General features: G+C 41.6%; 1 protein-coding gene across 3 annotated transcripts; it reads right to left on the bottom strand.

Moving 5' to 3' along the window:
- LOC128305620 (acidic leucine-rich nuclear phosphoprotein 32 family member A) lies at positions 1 to 9,073 on the bottom strand. Of its 3 annotated transcripts, none has more exons than XM_053043163.1 (6): positions 8,889 to 9,073; positions 6,679 to 6,926; positions 3,441 to 3,817; positions 3,326 to 3,375; positions 1,936 to 2,340; positions 1 to 1,846 (listed from the first exon to the last, which is right to left on the bottom strand). In XM_053043163.1, the coding sequence occupies exons 2-6, from the start codon at positions 6,724 to 6,726 to the stop codon at positions 1,785 to 1,787; spliced, it is 942 nt and encodes a 313-aa protein (XP_052899123.1). In that variant the 5' UTR covers positions 6,727 to 6,926; positions 8,889 to 9,073; the 3' UTR covers positions 1 to 1,784. The 3 variants fall into 3 exon arrangements, with proteins under 3 accessions (XP_052899123.1, XP_052899122.1, XP_052899121.1); XM_053043162.1 differs by having other exon boundaries at positions 1,936 to 2,351; positions 3,325 to 3,375; XM_053043161.1 differs by lacking the exon at positions 1 to 1,846 and adding an exon at positions 2,434 to 2,997 and having other exon boundaries at positions 2,224 to 2,340.
- Positions 9,074 to 23,092: the final 14,019 nt, after the last annotated feature.

Consider the following 23,092-nt stretch of genomic DNA (forward strand, 5'->3'; position numbering starts at 1 on the left):
CAAACAGAAGATGTACTGTTAAACTTATCACTTTACATGGGTCCAACAGAGCCATCCTTTTTCTTTATACACAGAATTTCGTCTTCCCTGAACCTTCCTCCGTACACAATTTGCTTAAACCAAAAGTACATGCTTTTACTCTTTAAAAAAAATCCTTACAAAACCTACAACTTTAAGGTGCTAAGGAAAGACAGTCACACTAAATTTTTGCGCTGACCAAACGGAAATGTAATGCAGGTTTTAAAAACTTTCATAGCAATTTATGATGAATTTAATACATATTGTAACAAGAAGTGTGTGGGGGAGGTAAAGTATGGGAGCGCTCCACTACTTTCTATCTGTGTCCTAAGCATACAAACCATTGTACTGTACTAAAATGACATCTGCATTTATACTGCACATCTTCCTTTAAACTTAATCGAAATGAAACTTCGTTTAATCCTTCCGCTATAAAAAAAATCGGCGCATGTTACAACGTGTTACACGATAACGTAACGTAATACGTGCGCCGCGCGACATTTGCGCACGCGTTTTTTCCTTGTCGCCTTTATCTCTTCCGATCCCACAAACCAGGAAACTATAGAAAGCCTTTGCCTGAGATAATTATCTTTGCTTACAAAAGACAAAACACTGTATACAACAACTTTCCCTCGCACTTATGATTATGAAACAAACGAAAAACATACATTGCAAATTAAAAGTAAAGGTGTTTTGTTTTTTTGTTTTTATATCAGGTCGTGTGTGTGTGTGTTTGTGGATTACATTTATTTTGTGTATGGTCTCCTCTTTCTCTTTTGCAGCTTGACCTTTTCTTCCATCACTCCGTTCTTGCGCACGGCACATCATTCCCTTTCGATTGTTCAACTGTTAGAACCCTTTTATACAACCAGCAGCATCCGTTTGAGTCTGAAACCACTGTAACCGCGGAACGTTATGTTGTTTGCTTTTCGCCATTGGGTGTGTAAAACAATGCACGTAAACAATTATTCAAAGCCTTACATATGTGTAGCTGGTGATGCTGACCGAAGGAAATGATCATAACATTTTAACAATCGGTACTCCATTCGAACCGAATATTATTTGCTTCAGAGGTTTTACCTGGAGAAATACCGCACAGGGGTAATATTTAATTTGATGAAACAAACCATAGCTTTCTCACCATCAATTTTGACATCAACCTGTACCGTATAGTGAGTTTCTGTTGTTATCTCGGTTACGCGTGTAATGCGTGACACGACTTTGTTTCCTCAAACAACCGGAAACGCTGTATACACACGCCTCACACTTCGTTTTCTTCGTTTCCTTCTCCATTCCCTTCAACCAGGACAAAAATATGTCCCCCCTCAGTTGTCTTACTGCATCTATTCTTTGTTTTTTTTAAAGTTTTGTAATTCGCCACCTACCCGCTCAATCAATCGTCTCTAGTTACAATTAGTTTGTGTGTGTTTGGTTAAAATGTTCCGCGGGCATTGTTGTGTGAAGTATTCATGTCTATATTTGTGTTGTTTTGCAAAGTATTATTAAAGTTTGTGGGCTGTTACGCGTTCTTGTTTGTTTTTGTTTTATTGTGAGGGAAAAATGATGAAAAATAACTTGCACTACTGCCCAGAAAGCAGTAGGAAATGTGATGAAAAATTGCAGATATGGGGAACTTATGTTGCTGCTGGGTGCGATTACGAACACTGCGCTGCCGAAGAAACCAGGAGTGCTGTTGTTGTTGTTCCACGTTTTGTTTTGGGTTACGTTTGATTTGGAAGCGTTTATGAAACTATGCACTTTTGCGCTTAACCGTCGCTGTCCGTACCTTGGAACTTTCTCTTCGTACCCCTTGCTTCAGGTTCGCTTGCTAAAATTATGAATGGATACACATTAGAATGGGTATTTTTTATGCTGGAGCGTATGGGCAACCTCCTGCTAGTACAGCATTATAACTACCTTTCGTGACAGCTTCCCCTTCGTCGCCGGCACTCGCAGCTTCTTCTGCTGTGGATGATGATTTCGCTGACTCTGTGGCTTTTGTGTCGGCTTCTGTTGCGGCCGAAGATGCCGCTGCTTCGGCACCACCTTCCTCATTACCACCATCATCTTCATCCGCACCATCTTCTTCCTCCTCGCCGTCCTCATCTTCACCTTCCCCATCACTGTCGGCACCGTCTTCGGCATCATTGTCGGCGCCTTCCTCCTCCTCTTCGTCCTCGCTGTCGAACTCTTCGTCCGCATTGTTGTAATCACTCTCGACGCTCTTCCAATCCTCCTGATCTTCCTCCAGGTTGTCGTTGTACAGGTATGCTAGCGACACATCATCCGATTCTTCGCACGAGTCGTCTGCTTCCTCTTCTTCTGTGGTCGAGCCCATAGAATGAAAACGAAGCGAAAGAAACGAGTTGTACGTTATTCAATTCTGACCTCGCCCGGACAAACCATCCGTGTTACATTCATCCGGAGCAGTTGCTCCGTTCTCGTTGACCCCTCCATTGCTAACACCGTCCGGATTACCCAACAAACATTCATCCTCTCCCTTCTCCTGAGCTTCCACCTCTTCTTCTACATCATCGGCTTCCTCAATTTGAGGATCTTCTAGCAGTTGATGCACCCCCGGATAGCATATCTGATTGATGAATGCCAACAGGGTGGTAAACATTAGCAATACCGACAAAAATGAAGCCATCCTTTTGCGGCCCTGTTCCTCTTCATTCGCACGTGCCACAGCCTGTTTGTGTTGAATCTCTTCGTACAGCAAATCTAGATCATCTTTGCCATTGTCCTGTGCAGAGGAAGAGGAGCAGCTGGCGGCACCAGGATGCGAATTGATGGTGTGTACGAGATGTGCCTGCTCGCTGGGACCACCGACAATACTATCGCCCGTTGTCTTCATCCCCGATTGCTCCTTCGATCGCTTCTGGCGTATCTTCGCCTCAAACTGCTCCAGTTCGTCAAGATCAATTTCGATACCATTGATGGAGAACTGTGACGGTTGTTGCTGGTGGTAGCCATCATCTGCAAACAGGATGGATCTCGCCATAGTGTTTTGCATATTCTAATAACCACAACCATTAGAAGCACATTCGGTGGAAATCCACATGGAAACCGTTCCCTACTAGAGCGTTGTAAGTTCACAATACCTCAACATACCGCGAGTGATGAATGATTGTAGGTAATATTAGCGTACAAAAAATGCTTTTGCAAAGTTAATTCAGCTCAAGTAAGAATAGCATTCAACAAAACATGTAGAACAATGTTTGTGTGTGCTTCGGGTGTAGCCAGAGGGTGTATTACGTTATGCCACGCTTTAGCAACTTCACACGTAAAATTAAAAAATACATACCAGCCATATCTTCCTCGTCAGAAGGCGCCTCTACGTACTCTTTATCGAATCTGCAAATAAACATCACATTCGTTACCATTTTCTGTACCGTACAATTGCACAATGCGATACTCACCCATCGAGATAGTTTAAAGATGGAATCAGTTGGAACAGCTTTTCGCGATAGTTTTCGATCAGGGTTACCTGATTGTTGAACAGGTCCAACACTTCCAAATTTTCCAAATCTTTCAACGGCTGCAGCTCATCGAACTCCTTGATGCGGTTGCCCGACAGGTTCAGATGTGTTAGCTTCGGGCTGCCCATGAGATGGCTCAAACCGTTCGATATTCTGTTGTCCGAAAGTTCTAGCTTTCGGAGGTTGGAGAGCTTGGGGAAATTTTTAAGCGACACCAACCCCACGTTGATGAGGCTCAGCGTTTCCAGCGCGGTGAAGCTATCTGTGAGTCCATCGATGTATGTACTCCGACAGTTGTCCAGGATGAGTTCTGTGATCTGCAAAAAGACGTTGAACGTGCATTAATTTAGGATTGAACACAACACAAAAATAGTTTTTTTATTTATGAAGAATGGCCCGTTCGTATTGCTAACACATGTACAGTTAATTACGAAATATTGCAGTATTAGTAAATAAAAAATAAAGCTATGATATAATTCTTTATCACAAATGCAAACCAAATGCATCGAAAATGTGTAGAAAAGAATCGCTTCATTATCATTCTCACCCAAAGAAGCACATTTCTCAACGGTCAGCTCAGTGAAAAACGAGCGCGACATTGAAAATCATGTGCGCCTAACTGCCTGTACAGTAGTGTGTGTGATTTGTTATGAAAAAACAGTTGCAACACCATCAACCATTCGCCGGTCGCATAAACGCACACACATGTGCGCTCATTCGCAATTTTTGATGCGCGCGTATGTGTTAGTGCTGAGAAAAAATAAGTGAGAGTGTGTGATCGATTTTCAACAAGTACGTTATTTCTGCCGAAATCTTTCCACTGTGCACGGTGTGTGCGGAATATGATCGCAAATATATAAATTCCGTTGAATAGTCTCATTTTAAAAAAATATAAAAAGTAAAAAAAGAACTACATCATGGTAATCTAGTCATTTTTAACCTCTCTTGAAGCATTTCAATGTTTGGAAAACAGCCACGGGACATTTTAAATGCGTATAGAGAACGCACACACTCACACACGGCCTTTGATGGTATTGTACGAGTCGCTCACATGCGCGCACACACACTCTCCACGCAATAGCGACGCTTGAAGCTCATTCCACTCATCGCCATCGTTGAGTGGGACAAAGAGAGTACGCACACACGACAGTCGCGTAGCAAGCGTTCACATGAGCAGGCAGGCAGCCATTGTGCCACCGTACGGTTTTCATATGCAGGTGAAAAGCAGTCTCGATAAGGGCAGTGCAGAGATTCACAACGACGATTGTGTGCAAACCATTTTCCGGGTTTAGGGGTTGAAATTTGGAAATTACGACAGTGCCACTAACCGGGGACGAGCCACTGGAACAAAGTGATGCAACAATTGGGCAGAGTGCAGTAAACACACGAACGCCATTTCACAACGAATTTGCAATGCCAGAAAGAAGCCAAGGTGATAATTCCAAGATGGCGGCTTGGAGGTTGCTACCATTTTCAGAGCTCGCTCGCCTTGGCACTCATTGCCAGATGGCAGCACCGATCATCGCGCATCTTCGCGACACCACTCATCCATCCAGCAGGCACCCGAGGGCCGCTCACCAATACTACTACACCAGCTCGGACAGCTCCATTGCAGTCTGTTTGACGTGGTGTGTGTGGGAGTGTGTGCGTGCGGTCCTGCGAGCGTGTGTTGTGCGATTTCTTGTTGAATAGAGTGTGTGCGAGATATGTGAATGTGAGATCGGTGTGTGTGTGTGCGTGTGTGGGTGAATGTGTGCAATAGTGTGTGTTGGGGAGTGCAAATGATACGCGTGCGATCTGAAGAAACTTTTTTCGGATAAGTGCGTAGATGTTTTCAAGTTCATCTTCTTCCCGTTTCACAACACAAGACGCACAAAATATAATGTTTACATGTACATCCGCATTAGAATGAAGCCATATCTAATTCGATGATGGCAAAAAATTCTTATCAACTCCATACCCTACACACAAAGCACGACGGAGTAAACATTCTCACACAAAGATCAAATCCCGCAGCCGAAAAGTAACAACACACACACATGCAAACATTTTGCTCAGTGCAGCCGTGTGCATGGGGGTATATGCGCACACCTCACCACACACGCATACTTTCTTAAAAATGAATTATTTTCTTCAACACGCTCTTCTGCCCCGCGGAAACCAAACCCGCACACACCTCTAGCGCAACACGCGCTACTCTCGCAGAAAAGGCGCGCGCCACTTCATGTAGTATGAGTAAAGTGGTGTGAGTGTGTATGCATGCATAGATTTGACGGCGAGTTACAAAAAAAAACACGACTCGGTTGGTCGAATGTCGATCAAAGAGTTACGATTACGAAACGTCGTAATAGCATTTGAAAGAGGTAGCGCACCCGCGACTCATTTTTGTTGATTTTTCATGATTTTCCCTATAAAGTCACAATACGTTCATTGTTAGCCTAAGGCCAAAAAGGCAGAAGAGAGCCGAGAGAAAAAGGCGAGTGCATGCATGATAGAAGAATGCAAAAATCTAACGGGGAAAGAGAGAGGACAAAAAATATACACAAGGATATGTCAGTGGAAGCAGCAGCAGTGGCAGAAAGAGGTTTCTTTTTTAATTGACGCGTATTGAAGCGGCAATATGGCGGAAGCCGGAAGGCAAAATCCGTTGAAAAGATGATGCTAATCAAACTGCAATGTTTTATCTTCTTGTTTTAGGAACCTGGACATGCAATGTGACTGATTAGATGATGCTTGTGTCATAAGATTGGGTTACTGTGATGATGACCTCGAAAAAAGAAAAACACATCACTCAAGATGGACGAGCATGGTGCTGGATGCACTATGTTAAATTTGACATCAATTTTCCACTTTTGGACAAGTGTGGCTCGTACAATTACGCGCATAAAAGGCGCTAGGTGCTTCACGGCTTTAATCTTAGCAGGTCTCTTAGGAAAAGCTCTAGTTAACGTTACCAAGGGACAGTTAGGGCAGTTAGAAGTAACAAAACTAGCATAGAACACCTGCTATTTTGACGTCTCACAGTGCTAATTCGTAATCTAGTTATCTGCATTCCGACACACTCACACGCACCCACGCCGATTTTAGATGCAGTAAACAAAAAGTATAAAATAGTTAGAATAGAGAGGTAGGTCCCCTTAGCAACGGAAACAATGTAGTAAAAACAAGCGTAACTTACCTCATCGTCTGAGCGACCTCTTTTCTCTAGCAAAATGCGCTTTTCCATGATTATTTGCTGTGTTTATACTACGGTGTTGATTAGTTTTCACTTTCTTCAGGATAATCCACACAAAACACTTGCAATACTCTTCCTTTTCCCTTACACACGTGCACTTTTCGCCACCTTCTTCTGGTTCCAACGCGTCACCGGAGATAGGGATTGCTTCTCGGATTGTTAGCGAGTTAACACAATTACGAATTAATTTCCTGCAAAACAAATAGAAAAAAACACAATGGATCACTGTTGGTTGCAAAGAACGATGTTCGACACAACTATTCATATGAAACAATTATAAGATTCGCTCGCTTTCTATCGATGGAAACCCCGATTCGACCCATTACTTATTGATATCTAATTGATTCTCACACTTTTCACATCACGACGGTTTTTAGGTTCAGTGGTTTGCACGAAATTCAATTGAAAATTTCTTCTTATTTTATATTTGTGAATATGAATCCTGTTCGTAGAAGACTAAATATAACAAAGCCGTAGAATTTGGTTGTTCCGTACATTGCTCTCAATCACTATATAATTCTTCGGCACGGGTAGCCGCGTATGCAAAAGCTAGGGCGCGCGTACACGGTACTGTCACACTAAATGTATGAAAAATTAATTCACTTTACCACCTTGTTTCGAGATTAGCTTATGACCGTTCCCCACGCCTTTTCCCTTGGCACGATAGTTGAAAATACCTTATTTTCGCACAAAGAGACACGCGGCTCTCGGGCCTTTCGGTACAGTTGCGTGTGGCAAGAAAGATGCCTACTTTGCCTACGCCGTACACATGAAGGAAAAATCTTATCGTCGCTATGCACTCTCACTTCTGCACAGTTGCTGTTATATAGGTCCGCTGGTATTGGGACGGACCTTTGCCTGCTGCGATAGATGACACATAAGGTCTGTCCTCTCTCACTACACACCTTGTACGCTGTGTGTAGTGTGGTCCATGTGTACACACGCCAAGCTCGTGTAACACATCGCGCCGTGTCCGCACACGCCAACACACACATATGCACGCGCGACCGTCTGCGAGTGAGAGACGAAAAAATAGCCCCTCACTGCTACCGCTACCGCCCCCAATAACCTAACGTGTTCCGTAACGGTGTGCCTAATGTTTTTGATTTTTCTGCGCCGAAATTATGTTGTACTTCTGCATCGGGCAAGACCCACGCGAATATTCGGGATGCCCGATGCAGGAAGAGCATCCTCACACCCCGGAGACACAACATTCCCGGAGGGGGGTTTACAACTGGACGCACTCGTGCGGAGCTTTACTTCCTTCCGGTAACGCGACTACAAAGTGGAATGGACGGAAGATGCGGGAGTGAAGGTTATGAGGATAGTCTCGCTATAGCACTTTTTAACTTCTCTGAAGGTTACGGATACGGACACCTTTGTCACAACGAGCAAAAAGGTTCAAGATGGTTTCGCCTTTTTTAATTGGGAGCCTTAAGGGCCGAACGGAATCTATATTTGGTCCTGATAGGACCAACAAAACGAGGACAGCACTAAATGAGGCTATTTGAAAATCTGCGAAACCTCTAGTGTGTGATAAATATCGGAGGTGCATCATCGATTGCACCCACCAATGAGAGAGAGATGTGTACGCACTGCCAGTTCACACACCTCCAACCAGTTCGCACACCACTACCACGCGCACGTAGCCTACTGTTCGAGGAAAAATCGAGCAAAGCAGGTTAGATATAGGCACAATTCCAATTGCGACCCCGCAAGCATCATCACGGACAGCTGAAGAAAGCGCGTTAGCAGGGTGCAGAGGAGGCGGGGATTCGCGGGAAGGTACCCTTTTGCTTCCTTTTTCGGATAACAACGCGCTATCTGGGAGCGGGGTTCTTGGTCAGTTTTATCAACCTGGGCTAGCTAGTTCCGGACCGTTTGGCGTCTTTCGCAGCGGTTCGATTTCGTTGTGTAAACGTGTGACCGTTTCGTCGGAAAGCCGCGATATGCAAACGCAACATACGCCCGTTTCTTTGTGGGGTTTGCACGTAAGCAAGAAAGCACGCACGCACGCACGAGATAGTACGGTGTTGTACACACTTGTATGTCCCTTCCGTCGTGTATTTTGGCCGGTTCTATGAGGAAATAGAAAATAGCGCTGTTCTCCACACACGCACACACACGGTGAATGTAGGGGCTGCCGTATTCACCTTTAACTACGCGGCGCACACTGCCGTGGAATCGAGATGCACTTTGGGTTTGGCAAAAACTTGTCTTTCACTAGGCACGAGCACTGGTTAAACGTTTGATGTTCGCCAAATGCGTTTGATTAATTTGTCCCGTTCACCCGACAACTGTCCGTACCTTTTTGCTTTACTCTGGTTAAATCTGCTGCTTCTGCTACTGCTGCCTGCCTACTTGTGCTTCTCGTCTGCTTTTGTGGAAGGCACTCTGTATCTCACCGCATCATGGTGTGAGTTGAGTAGCCGCACGCGTAGGTATACACACACATACACACGCCTGTGTGCGGCCTCGATGTAGTCACGAATACGGCAGAGTACGATAGCAAATTGGCAAATCGAATGTATGCGTGCGTGTTTCTATACGTATGCTGTGCCGCTGTGTGTGAGTGCAGAGTGTGCCGTTCAAGTTTCACTCATTGCAGCGCACTCACACTATCGTATCTAGCGGGCCCGCGTTGTTTCGCGCTCGATCCGTTTGAACTTCCGAGATACGACCGACCGTTGGAACCAAATACGAATAACGGAACACTGCCAATCGTCTATTAGCCAACTTCGAACATATAAGACGCTTGTGTACAGTTGGAAATAAAAAAATTATGCAGTTGGAAATATGTACGAGTGAAACTTTTAAACATAGACAATGGAATAATGCTGCAATAATAAATAAACGTTATGCGTTTTCTACTTTACGTGTTTTTGTACTTTTTAATTAAATTGATGACAGTTTAGCGAATCACAAGTGCTTGTGGCAGTGGAATAGTAGTTTTTGTGCATACGCAACAAGAAAACACAGTTAATAAGCGTGTCTATAAAGAAATTATAAACACTGTATTCAAGCTGACTATGAAGCAATGGACATGCGTAGAGAAATGTCTGACAGCGACGTTTTCATCGAAACATGATTGTGGGTTTCGTCGATTTTGTTAGACCGTGGTCCAACTGTATATAAATTATCAAAAACAATCGACGTAATTATTTATTAGAAAATAGCAATTCAAATCAGTAGTGTTTTGTTTTGACATTGGCTATTGATTTTATTCGTTTAATTTAATCTGGCGCGATATTCAAATTTTTGCTTCTTTTGGGCAAAAAAGGCAAAATACAGTTGCATTTTTTAATAAGAGAAGCAAAAAGGGAATGATACGAAAGAGAGTCGACATTCATAATGCTTAAAAACTACTTAAAACAAGATTTCATTGTTAAGAAAATATTTTCAAGAAACGAATCTAAATGTTTTCACTTGCTTGGCATTCCCTCCTTTTTGTTTTCATCTTTCATTTATAATCCCTTACACTTGCCACTGAGTGTCAAAACATCTGATGAAACTTATTTTTATCTTACATCATAGATTCTTTCGCTCTTTTTTCTCGTTCCTTCTTCCTTTCTTAGCAGAATGAAGTCAATGGTAAGTGACCATAATGAATATCGACGAGAGTTTAATCGATTATGTTATTTGTTAAGTGGGGACGCCTGTCCCATCAAAGTCAAGTTTTTTAAATGTTCAAATTTGGTAAAAAGGCGAGTTTAGCCAGTATTTTTGTTATCTGAATAGCTAAACCAGTGTTGGTATTACAGACAGGAAAAAAAACATTGTGAAGATGTAGCTGAAAGTAGACCAAATAACGCATACTATGTACACATCCATTTTGCGATAATTTTAAATTTATAATGTATGATGAGAAACAAAAATAAATAAAATTTTCCTTAGAATTTGGGCTCATTTTATTTTATACAATTGTACCTTTCATTTTTTCCGTCAACGGTGTAGCGGTAGTCGGGCATGCTGAAGTTCCCTCTCCAAGGGAGGCAACGAACCGCGACCTTAGTGATTCGTCGTTGAACAGATTCGAGCTTATTATACCACACAACAGTTTGGAGACACCATACTACACAGCTAAACTCGAGAATTGAGTGTACTAAACAGACATACAAAGATTTTAAACATAGAGGATCTCTGAACTCTACAGATTGTCGAATTATAAAACCTAACATCCTGTTTGCTCTGTAATAATGCTCTCAATGTGCGTCGTGAAGGTAAGCTTGTCGTCTAATTCGACACCAAGGTCTTTTACAAGCGTTTTACATTGCAACACGTTTCCTCGAAGATTATAATTGTATGTACGTGGTTTCTTCAGACGATGGAAGGACATTATACAACATTACATTACTTATTTAATGATAATTCCATATTATTGTTCGAACATCACACACAGAAAGTATCTAGAACCTTTTGCAGCTTATAGCAGTCTTCGTTATTCCGTATTGTTGAAAATATTCTAACGTCTTCAACATAAAATAAATATGAACCGTCGGGGAGCACATAGCTAAAGTCATTAAGGTACATTGAAAATAAAAGAGGACCAAAATTACTACCTTGTGGTACGCCTGATTGACTATGGATTACTGAGGAAATCGAGTGGCACAGCTTTTTGTTTTGTATTCGGTCATTTTTGTAATAACTTACTCCCTCATTTTCGTTTTATCTCGTACATTTACTCTTTTTGCACTCCGTTTACTCATTTGTGAATAAAACGAGTTTTGTAGTCGCTCAGTAAGCTCAAACGCTTATGAGCGAGTAAAACAAAAAAGAGTCATTAAAACTTGGTGTGCCAAGTGAGTGCAACTCCCTCACTAGTATGTTTCAACTCACTCACTCTTTCTCATTCATCTCTAGTTGTCATTCGTACTAGTCCGGTAAGTTTGCCTGGGATTCGAAAAAGTTCATTCCGTATCCAGTTTTACCCTGGCTATGCTATTGTTTGCGGCCCTGAAGTCATCGAAGAGATGCAAAGAGTGAAGCTATGGCTCCGTCATCTTTTAAAAAACTCTTTTTTAACTCCCTTCCTATATCTATCTTATAGTAGATTCCCCAAAGATTTACCAAGATTCCAATCACAAGGTATCGATTCCATTCATCAGTAATACTTTGATGAACTACATGACTCAAAAACTCATCTTTCAGCTTAATTTTAGATCAGTTCGATTACCAGCCGGTCGGTTCCTCATTGTTATTGTTATTGATGGTGATCTTCTATATCCTGATATTGTTATTGTGTTTCTTCTGATATAGCTCTGATACATTAGGAAAATACAGTCATTTCCCGAGTTACGCGAATTCGAGATACGCGAATCTCAAAATTTTGATAGTTCTTGTAATTTTGTACGTGGAATTAAATTTTTTATTTGTCATATCTTAATTTTTTTCAAAAAATACGTTACATTTAAATATTATTACCATTAATTTTACTAAAAATTTAACTTAATTGTCGAAATAAACGTAAAAATATCAATTATTAATGCGCTTCGTAACGTGCAAAGAAGAAATCGATCACTGAATACTAGACAAAAACGATGTTATAAAGGAAATTCGAGTTACGCGAATTGCTCTGGTACGCATATTTTTTACGTAACTCTGGAAAATACCGTACTCAATAATCGGAATCAAACATGAATTTGAAACCCACTCAAAAGTAAATAAAAGTTGTTCAACAGCAGAAATATAACGATTTTCTTTCATATTGTTGAGCTGCTCGCTTTCATTTGAACTTACCCATTTACTATTTGCATACTGTGACATTTGGCAACGGTTAGAAAAGTACAAACACACGCATTTATAATATTTGGAAGCTGAATAACAATTTTTGGAATACTATATATTTAACCATAAAAACATCTGTCCCATTGTTTTTCTTTTTAATAATTTTATACAAAACATTACAATGAAATTTTACACCGTTTTTCATTACTTGCTCGTGTACTACTACATTTTCGCTCTCGCTTGCTTCGTTCCCTCCTGACTCCAAGGTATTAGCTAACGCTGACGTTTGTGTTCTGTGTGTTGTTGTTGCTATTCTGCTTCAAGTGTTCGGCCTGCTTGTTGCCTACGAAACGCGTTGCGTATATTGCAACCTGTTGCTGGGCCGATGGTTTGATGAGCAATTCTTAATACACTGCACTGCACTGCATTTGGTTTCGATCAAAGGACTCGCCAATGCTTTTGATGTCCGTTTCGCTTGCCGTTAAAAAACCCTCCCACTTCCAACAGTATCCACTGCCACTTTCTTAAGCAAAATGGCCGATGAGCTCGTGGCCTAAGGGTTCAATCCCAAGAGGAGATACGGCCCAGGGCAAGATGGAATGGTGCATTGCAAAAAATGTGTTGCTTGCTTACATTACAACTTGCTCTTGCCCACGTTTTGTTGGAGCTAGTTCTAGTGTCGGGTGACATTGCTACGCATTTTAAGGTTTTAATTGGGTGTGTGTCTGTGTGTGGGTGTGTGTTTTTTTTTGTTCAGTAAAATCTGCTCACTATTCGGTTGGTAGTGGCTTCGCATCATCGATAAAGATTCATTATTGCTAGTACGAGACGCGTGTGTGTTTTACTTTCTTCCAAGATACAGGCGCATCAGTGTACTGCTATGCTGCTAGAGAAAGGAGAGGGAATCTAGTTGATTGACGGTGTCTAAAACTGGCCACATTGCGAAATAGAGTCGACTATTCTTCTCTCTTGACATGTGTTATGGGTAATGTTACATGTTGCTCCTTGCGTCCGCCATGTTTACCTATATGTTTACCGGTTTTTATTGTATCTTTCATTAAGTTTTCTTTGGACTTTGTTTGAGCATTCAGTGTTTAGAAGGTGTGTGTTTGGTACATTACATTTCTGCAAATAAAAAACCACCATTCCACTTACAGTAGAAAACATTTCCCAGTCTTCTCGCCTGCCGAGATATCTCCTTCCTTCCTTTTCCTTCCAGCCCCGTTACGCATCTTCACAGTTAGCAGCTAGTGCTTGCTGCTCGCTTGAATTGATCGCAGAAGTTTTTCATTGACATTGGGTTTCGTGACAACTTTGGGTGTGTGAGTGTTAAATTTTCATACAGTTACAAAAAACACAAAATTCCTGAAAGTTGTATTTAGAATAAAACCGGTTCTAAAAACCGGGGCCCGCTTGCTTCGCTTTCGTTGCAAGAATGTCTCTTGCTCTGTCACATTGTTTCATTCAACTGGGTGTGTGTTTTTCAGCTTGGCACCTTTCGAAAGAGTAAAATTGATCTGTTCCGCATCGTTTTCTATGCTAAAGAGAGCTTTAGAGGGTGTTTGGGGTATATGAGACGATAGAAATACGTGTCATTTGTGTGTTGTTGCGCACTGAGCTGACTTGTTGAGTTAACCTGTTTTTATGTGTTGATTTACCTGTCTGTGGGTGAGCTGCGTGTTTCGTTAGTTAGTTATTGACTGTTGCATGATTGTTCTCCATTGTCTCAGAGGCATAGTGTTCCATTAGTTGAATGCTACATTTCTTTGTTGTTTCTTCTTTTTTTAAAAGTATTTTTGTTTCGTTTATTTATGAGTTGTAAACTATTGACAGCATAAATTCGAGTAGGTTCCCGCGGGATGCTTGTCCCCCAAAAAAGGCGCATGGCGTTGTTCGTTCCGCAGCACGTTATCATTAATGAGCCATCCCATTGCGCTTCCGTACCGTTCGGTCCGTTTCATTTCAAGCTAATACAAATGAGTCCAGAAAAAGCGGCAATTACTTGGGAAAATAACACTTTTTCTAACAAGTGAACTAACACTAACATCGTTCCGGGTTTTTTTTGTCTCTCTTTTACACCTCCGTCAACATCAACACCACATTTTCGCTACAGCATCCGTCTGGAGAGCAGCCCTCTCTCTCTTTCTCTCTCTATTTCTCTCACACACACACTCACACATTATTTTCTTTTCCATATTACAAGATTTTCTTATTTTCAACAAAATTTTCCCTGTCCATCCACCGTTACCGTTTTCGTTCCATTATCTAATAAGTACAACTGTTTTAAGTTATCTCACTTTTACGTTGTGTTTGTGTGCGTGTGTTTTTTTGTTTGTTTGTTTTTTCTTAATTCCTTCCTCTCATTTTATTCGTTCGTTTTCATCGTCGCTTCCGAATAACTACGCAACTTGTGACATTAAATGTGTAGTTTGTGTCTATTTGTTTTAACTAACAACTCCGTTCACCCAATCGTAGTATTAATGTGTGTTTTGTATCATTTTCACCACCTTTTAGATCATTTTCGCAAAACGATCTAATGACGCTCACCCGTACCGGTTACATCCGGTGTGTGATTGTTTCTGAGTGCGTTTTCTTCCTTATTAACGTTTCACCTACATTTCCTTTACATTACATTGCATTTAGGTAGTAATCTATAAACATGTCTCTTTAATGAAATTTTCACGGTTCCCGTTTCCTTTTTTCGTCCGCATTAGTGTGGATAAAGTGTTTACAAGTCTATTAAATTTTAGTTTTCGACCGTCTTGGTTTTTTTTCGCTTGTTTCGGTTTTCTCTATTAGCAGCATTCGGTATAATAATATTTGTCATATACTTGGTTTGTTATTGTTTTGCTTTGGGAATTTATAAAATCAAAACCAGCTCGCTGCTAGGTTCATGTGTATGCTGCACACTTTTTAGATCGGATTGGGATGAAATGAGCTAATTGAGAAATGTAGCAGTTTAAAAAGATTGCAACTGCAATGGGCTGTGAGTAAAGTTTTTTGGGTAAATAATTTCGACTATTGCAAACAACAAATACGTTTTTGTTTTTCTGTTTTTTTGTTGATTCGTTAGCATTTATATGACAATAAAGCGACCCGTTAGATGTTTGTTATGTTTCATATTTTCCTATTCCTCACTGCTTTGAAGAATACTTTTTCCCCATTTTCTCGCTCTCACGTTACGTTTAAGTCACTCACGCCCACCTCCAGTCTGGTTTCACTAGTGCACCAGATTAGTTGGTTTACGCATTTATTAACCGATCTGCATATTGTTTTCTCGGTTGTCATGTGTGTGTGTTGTTGCTTTTGTTAATTACAGTTTATAAAAAGGATTGTTTAGTGATTTCGTTTTGGTTTTTGATTGTTTTATATTTTACTTCTTGCGTGTGTGTAAAAAAGTGTTCTTTTTGTTGTTGTTTTATATATGTTTCGCTTCCCGCTATTGTTTAGACAGTTGCACTTATGCACTTTCACAATCGGTTTTCACACTTTATTTGGTATAAAATCGTATCTGTCGCATTATAGTTTAGTGAGCTGTGGTTTAGTGTGTGTTTTATTTTGTTTGTTTTGCTATATTTTATATCTCTACTTATACATACGCGTAAGAAAATCTTCGCACGTTGACGGCCCCTCCAGTTCTCATGTCTTTTTTTTATTGTAGGCTCATTTCCGTTAAGCTTCGATTTCCATTTTTAAAAAACACAAACTGTCATTTTCAACCAAACAAAGTTTTGCTAATTAAGGTACAGAAGAAACATTGTTTGTTGTTTTGTTGTTATGCTCCAACAACTTAATTTGTTCGACAATTACGGAATTTATCGTAAAAGAGGTTGAAATATCGTTTGCTTGGAAATTGGCTAATATATCTTTTCCGAAAGGAAGTGAAACCGTTTGAATACATCTTGTGTGTAACAGTTTTGTACGACTGACGATCAACATTTCCTGCAGCCTGACTTTCACAGACAGTCGGAGTTACACAGCAGCCAACGCACGTAAACGCTGGCTGTCGCTATAAGGCTTGGGAGGGCCACCGCTAAAAGGTTACAATGTTTTGTTTTGCATTTTTATCTTCCCGTTTACTACTTATCCTCCCATGCCCGTGCTTCTAAATTCGAATCCTATAATAGCAACAAGTTTACAAGACCTCAGGACACTTTTGGCAACGCAAAAAAGGAAACGAAGGTAAAACAAACGAGTGCAGATGAATGTACCGTGTGATCTGGTTTTACTGTGCGAAGTAATCCTCACTTTGATCCTACCAGACTGGCCCGGAAGCGAACTTTGGGAGGAAATTGATTTTTTGCCTCGTTTTCCGGCTGCAATGTCACCAAGCTGTGTGCAGTGCTTACACAGCGCTGACTTGTGGAAAATATAATGTCTCTGCTCATTGTCGACGAATCACGACAGCACCACAAATGTTGCGGGTGTGAAGAAAGTTAGATTGGATTAATTTTCTTACCAAACTTACTGAAAACCAACACAAAACCAAACAAGAAAACAACCGTAGATCGTTACTCCCATCGTTGCTGGTGGTTTATTAACCCACAATTCCACCTGCATACCTGTGCCAACATCCGGATTGAGTCAGGCAAAACAAAATGGCCACACAAAAGCTGACAGCGTCCGCGTGTGTACCTTGTAACAAATCACAAGTGGACGAAGATTCCGTCGAAAGGTGGACAAAACTTTTTTTCTGGCCTGCTATGATGCGAAGTTGTACAACTATAAATAATATTGTGTGCATGAGTGGTGTGGAGTGGTTTTGGGCGTTGGGTTGTGTGCTGCCGGAAATGGCTGACGCTATGGCGAAACTTGATGTTCTGCTGGAAGTGGCACTTTATTGGTTTCCAGGGCAATGTAATTAGCGTTCCCGTATAAGTTGGCGTTCCGACGCGACTAGCCGTGCAGAAGAAATTAAATACAGGTGTTGTGCATTTCTCTCTGCTACTAGCATGTACATCATGTTGATCTTGACGGAAAATATGTTTTTGATTAAAGTTTGAGCACGAATGGATCGTATTTTTACTACAATTTTGGTGCCATACCTATGCAGTGGTGGAGATAATAACAGCTCCTTGACTTTAGCATTAAATAATAGTCAATAATAGACAAGAACACAAAGCACACGGGGAGTATACATAAGTTCGTCGGATATCGATAGCAGTTGTTGCAGGTTGCGAAGCAGGTAGCTCTATAATTTTTAAGTGAAAAAAGTGACTAGAAGAAGAGAAAAATGTTTTTTGTCAAAGTCTAAAAAAAGTTTATCAAGTGCCTTTGATTTTTTGTGATTTTTTAGTGATTGATAAACTTGCACAAGTTGAAGCAGCTTGTTGGAAGGTGTTTTTACGCGTTAAAATGGGCAACTTGGTTTTGACATACGAATAACGTCCTAGGGCGCCAAAAACTGTTTGCAATTGGAGAATAAGATGCAATGTTCAATAACTCTTGGAATAACTCTGTCAGCTATTCGCCATTTTTTAATGAATGCCATATTTATTGAGGCCAAAAACACCGGTCAAGCCAACAAACTGCTCCAGCCAAGCCGAATTTGCATGGTACGAAGATCATGCAGCGTATTTGGTGGGATCTACAGGGTGTGGCCTATTATGAGGAGCGACAATCAAACAAAAAGTTACAAAAGAAGGTCTATCAAAGGCAATCGATTTTGGGGGTCATTGGAAGAGAAGGACCCGCATTGATCTCGTTCACATGTTCACAAAACATTCTTGGAAACGGTGAAATGTCAAGTCACTTCCATTGCACCCAATAGCTCGGACGTTACTGTTTCAAATTGTTGTCTGTTCCGTTAAATGGAGCATGATGGAAGATAGCAGTATTCCGGTAACTATTACCGATCGTCTAAATGAGGCGCTTTGTGCAGCTCGAGCTTTTAATTAGCCAGCAGCTCGCACAATGGCAAAGGATCATAATGGATATTGGTCATTATTTGTTTCGAAATCAATCCTACTATATTGATAAAATCCTTTGATAAAATGTAATTATTATCAAATATGTAAATTACTCATAAATCTAGTTCAATTAACATTTACATACGTTTGAAACAGAATGTACTATATAAAAAAACTCATTCTGATCATACTGTCTGCACAATGGTTGCGCTGTGCAGTTGCAGCAGAAAAGCGAAGGCCTGTTGGAGCGCGTCGTGTAGACAATCGGTTATAACCTTTGTGAATTGCATTTAAGATGAGAAACAACAGTTTAAAAGGATTTTGAATCATGAAGAAATAAGCAATCGCTTCCATAAAAGCGACAGTTATCGATTAAAAACACGCCACGAACTTATTTATACCCCCAAAGCAACGGTACTCATCGCACCAACGAACTTGAAACAAATCGCATAAAAATGGAATGGAAAATTATGCAGTAAACATGTGGTGTGAATTTTATTTTACGCGCTTGTGCATCGCATCCGTTTCCCGTGCGCCACTGACCGTGCGGACCCACGTGATGGTACGTGGATTTCGCACATTATTTTGAACTCAACGCCCTGGCCGCGGACGATGCCAGCCTCGGTGGTAATTGGTGATTTCCAATTCAAATTAACACGCACCCACCGCACCGGGGTGTCAGCTGGAACTGCTTGGGAACGGAGCTTGGGTTCTTGGGGCGTCTTTTTTTTTCTTCTTCTCGTTTCATCCCCGCCTGCTAAGGATATTATCACGACACCAGCATAACCGACACCGATGGTCAATAATCACCATCAAAGATAATGCTTTGGCCAGGGACCGGTTGGTTTGGTTTACCGATGGGGAGGGATCTGTCACCCTCTGGGGGAGGAAAAAAAAATCTGCCCAAAACCTTTTGACCTTAAAAACAAAACCCAAAAAAAGGAAATTATGAGACTACAATAAAAAAAATTGCAGTCATACACACACACACACCCTCAGTTAGAAAACTTGCCGTTCTCATAAATATGCAATGAAATTTCGTGTCTCTTCCCCCATCCCCACGGAATGGCGAAGAATCCTTTGCAAACATCACGCAAAAGTCGAGCATCAGACATCAGACCGTGTCGCCTGTCGACAACCGATCGGGCAGGGCCACCAAAATAAGCATAATCACTTTGGCACTAGTGGCAACTTTCCGTGGATGCCCGAACGCATCCGGATGCTGAAGCACGGGACAATTTATCCTTTCATTGTGAAGTTCGGTGGTGGTTGATTTCTGCCTTCCAGATGGTTCGGTGGAGTGTAATGAAGTCATCATTATTATGTCGAGCTTCGGGAGTCGAGACTTCGGTTCTAGTCCCCGGGTGTTGATGCTGTTGGAGCGTGTGCTGGGTTTTTATTTCCCTCCTCGGTGGAACGGGGGCTGAAAAGTTTCACTCGTCCTTGAACGATGGTAAGTTGGAGCAACAAAAGTTCACCATCGGAGCGAGTCGCGCGGCATGTCATGATTAATATTTCCCCCAAACATTACTCAACCGAAGATGTACGATTCGGTCGCGTAAAATATCATTCTTATATAAATATCTTTCTTCTTCCCTGTCACTCTCTCTCCCTTTGTTTCTAGGAGCCGTTATGACGGCAGTGATCCACCCAGTGTAGCAGCTGTGCACAACGGAACCGATTCTTGCGGTCAAAATGCCACTTCCCCAAATGCGCGATTTCACGCGATCCCTTAAATTGCAAAAGTGAGTTCCACACCACCCCCCCCCCCCCCCCAGTGAGAGGGGAGGCGGTTTTTGCGGAAAACTTTCGCCAGCAAGTTTCGCTACTTCACCACCACCACCATCAAAGCTCTTTATTAATGTTTTGTCGCGCTGACTGTGTCGCCCGAAATGCGTCGCCGACGTAAGCAACATCATCAATCAACGTGCCCGCCCCCCCGCAAGGGGTGGAATTTTGGGGGGTGCGGTGAAGAGGTGAATAAACGCGCCCAAGTGCTTGCCCAAGTAAGAAACCGGTACTTACTGACCACCGGTGTGTGTGGGCGTGGGGCGCCAAAATCGTCTCAATTTAAGCGACTAGCGAAAAACGGACATTCGCCAGCTGGTGATGGACCCGCGTGCTAGGAACCTTGCCTTGGAGCTAGTTAATTTTCACTTATCGTAGCCCAAAATCGGCCAAGCCAAAATCATGATCAATTTGCGTGTTTATGGGCAGTGCGTCCTGGGTCATCATCGTCACCATCATCATCATCATCAGTGGCAGCAATGAGTAACATCGTTGTTATGATGTACCGGGGATGTTGAAGCTGGTCCTGGTTCAGGATGGTGCAAAAACAAAACAAAAAATGATCCTAGTCACTCACTATCCAAACGAGGGTGACCCTGGGTGTGTGTGGGTGGGTGGGATGGGCCGAAAGCGAAAATTTGGGTCGGTATATTAAAACGAAGTGACACCTGGTCCCGGACGCTGAAAGGACACGGCCATTTACACCGTAAGCGGGAGTCGAGCGTCGAGGCGAATTATCCGGTTCTTTAAGCGTTGATAGCACCGATGATACCCGATGGTACCCATTATCATTGGTGCTGCGTGCGACGTGACCACCCAATCAACCCCCCTCATCCCCCTTTCACCCTTCGTCTAGGTGCCGTGAAGTTGGTGTTGATAGGAGGTTAATAAATTGTTGTCGTTGCACCTGACCATCCCGGTCTTTGCACTGTGTGTAGCGTGACTGTCAGAGCGACACCGCAACAGCAAACGGCTCCTAGGGCGAGCTGTTGTTTTTTTTTTCTGTGTACAGTATAAATATCAACGATCTCTCAGCGCTAGTGGGCACCATTTTTGCTGAACTAAAACTGTCGCTTCGGGAACGTCACGGTGCGAAGCGACGAAACACGCACCCGAAAAGGGTAGTGATAAGCGATAGTGCGACAGGACAGGCCGGGTTGCAACGGTTCGGGGTTGCATCTGCAGGAAGTCATTCCTGGTGGGAGGATGACGCTGCCGGGGAATCATCAAAAGCACAGTGAGGTGAGTTTGGTTGAAGTGGGATTTACGCTGTTATGCATGTTTCAAATTGACCGGCGGAAAATGCTGACCTTTCACTTGTGATTAATTTTTTTTTTTCGCCCTTGTTGCGATACGGCCGCCACGAGGGATGATTGTTTTTTGCACGAGTTGATCCCGGTTGCGTTTTCCATGAGTGCTATTTTCTACCCCTGTGTCACATCGAGTGGGCATTGATCGCTATTTTTCGCATTGTGGAAACATTTTCTAATGTGTTATGCATGGCGTATTGTGGCGGATAGTGATGGTCGTTTTTAATTTATCACACGCGTAACGTAACAATTGTAACAATTGTGGCCTTTCCTTGTTTGTAAACTAAAATGTCTGACTCTCTAGTGGAGCGAAAAATGAACGATTAACGTACTTGCGAGCGAGCAGCTGGGAGCAGCATTAGCGTTAGCCGATTCATAGCCTCACCGTTCTGCATCATAGAGTGCCCTGCCTTTTGCCGAAACTGCGTTAAATAATGTCTGCCACAAAATGCGGGTTTGTCACACTCGGGTACCAATGCTAAATATAAACGCATCTATATAATATACTTCGAAGCTGCTGCCTTAAAAATCTTACACGCTATTAACAATTACTATCATCAACACAACAACATTTCCGACACTACACTTCCTTACCGCTTTCTGTTACGCTTCATCGTAACATTTTCATCTCTTTCTCTCATTCTCTCTTTTTTTTCTCTCTCTCTCTTTCTCTCTCTATGTCAGTGGTTTGTTTTCCCTTTTGTTTTGCATTTGCATATTTTGTTTCATTTTTAGCGAGGGCGCAATTAACATCTTCACGTCTTTTGTGTGGGATTTTTGGGGTGGTTTTGGAATTCGTTCCCTCCCCGTCGCGAAAAAAAAACGCCCCAGGCTCCCCCAACCCAGGTTTTCGTTTCATGCGGGGTTTTAATTTTTGATTCGTTTATATAATTCGTTCGAAATACACATTAATGCAGCCTGCACCTGTGTTTGCCTACACTTCCCGGAAAGTAATATCATAATCAAGCTCAGGCGTGGCGTGGTTGGTGCACCTAGAATGAGTACGAGAAGGTGTAAGCGTTTGTTTACGCTTGAAGTGTTAGATTAGTTTAACCTTGGAATTAACTATTTCGTTAGAGATTTTTTGTTCGAAAAAATACAACCGTTTTAATGCAATTTTTTTTATTAAAAAGTTTGTTTTTTTTTGGACTAGGTAATCGATAGTGATCATTTTCGTAATATGTATGTACTATTATGCATCTTTAAGGCTTCTAAACAGATATGATTGAATCAAATTTTGAAGTAATTATTATAAGAATTCTGTTGTGAAAAATCAATGCAGTGATAATGAAATAATATAACTGCAATAATATAATGTAATAATAATGTAATGTAAAAAATAATATAAATTTAAAACGAAACATGTCTCTTTTAATGTACATTAACTCATAAACTCTCTGTTGTTAAGCGTTGTGCTAATTTGGTTTAAAGGCAATAATAAAGTAGGGACGTAGTATTAGTGTCTTAATTTTCTTTGCATTCATGCTCTTTTATTCTCACGTTACTCGGTTTGTTTTAACATAAGCAGAAGTATTTTTAATAATAATTTGTAATTTAGAATCTATTTAAGATGTATTAATTAAATTTGAACTTGAACAAAAATGCGGAGATTAAGATTGTTGACTT

This window comes from Anopheles moucheti, chromosome 3, assembly GCF_943734755.1.
Source record: "Anopheles moucheti chromosome 3, idAnoMoucSN_F20_07, whole genome shotgun sequence".
NCBI lineage: Eukaryota > Metazoa > Arthropoda > Insecta > Diptera > Culicidae > Anopheles > Anopheles moucheti.

Coding starts and splice junctions, on each gene's coding strand:
- LOC128305620 (XM_053043161.1), bottom strand. CDS start 6,726: ATGGAAAAGCGCATTTTGCTAGAGAAAAGAGGTCGCTCAGACGATGAG. Junction 3,376..3,440: donor TCTTTAAACTATCTCGATGG/GTGAGTATCGCA, acceptor GTTTATTTGCAG/ATTCGATAAAGAGTACGTAG. Junction 2,998..3,325: donor TGACGAGGAAGATATGGCTG/GTATGTATTTTT, acceptor TCCTGTTTGCAG/ATGATGGCTACCACCAGCAA.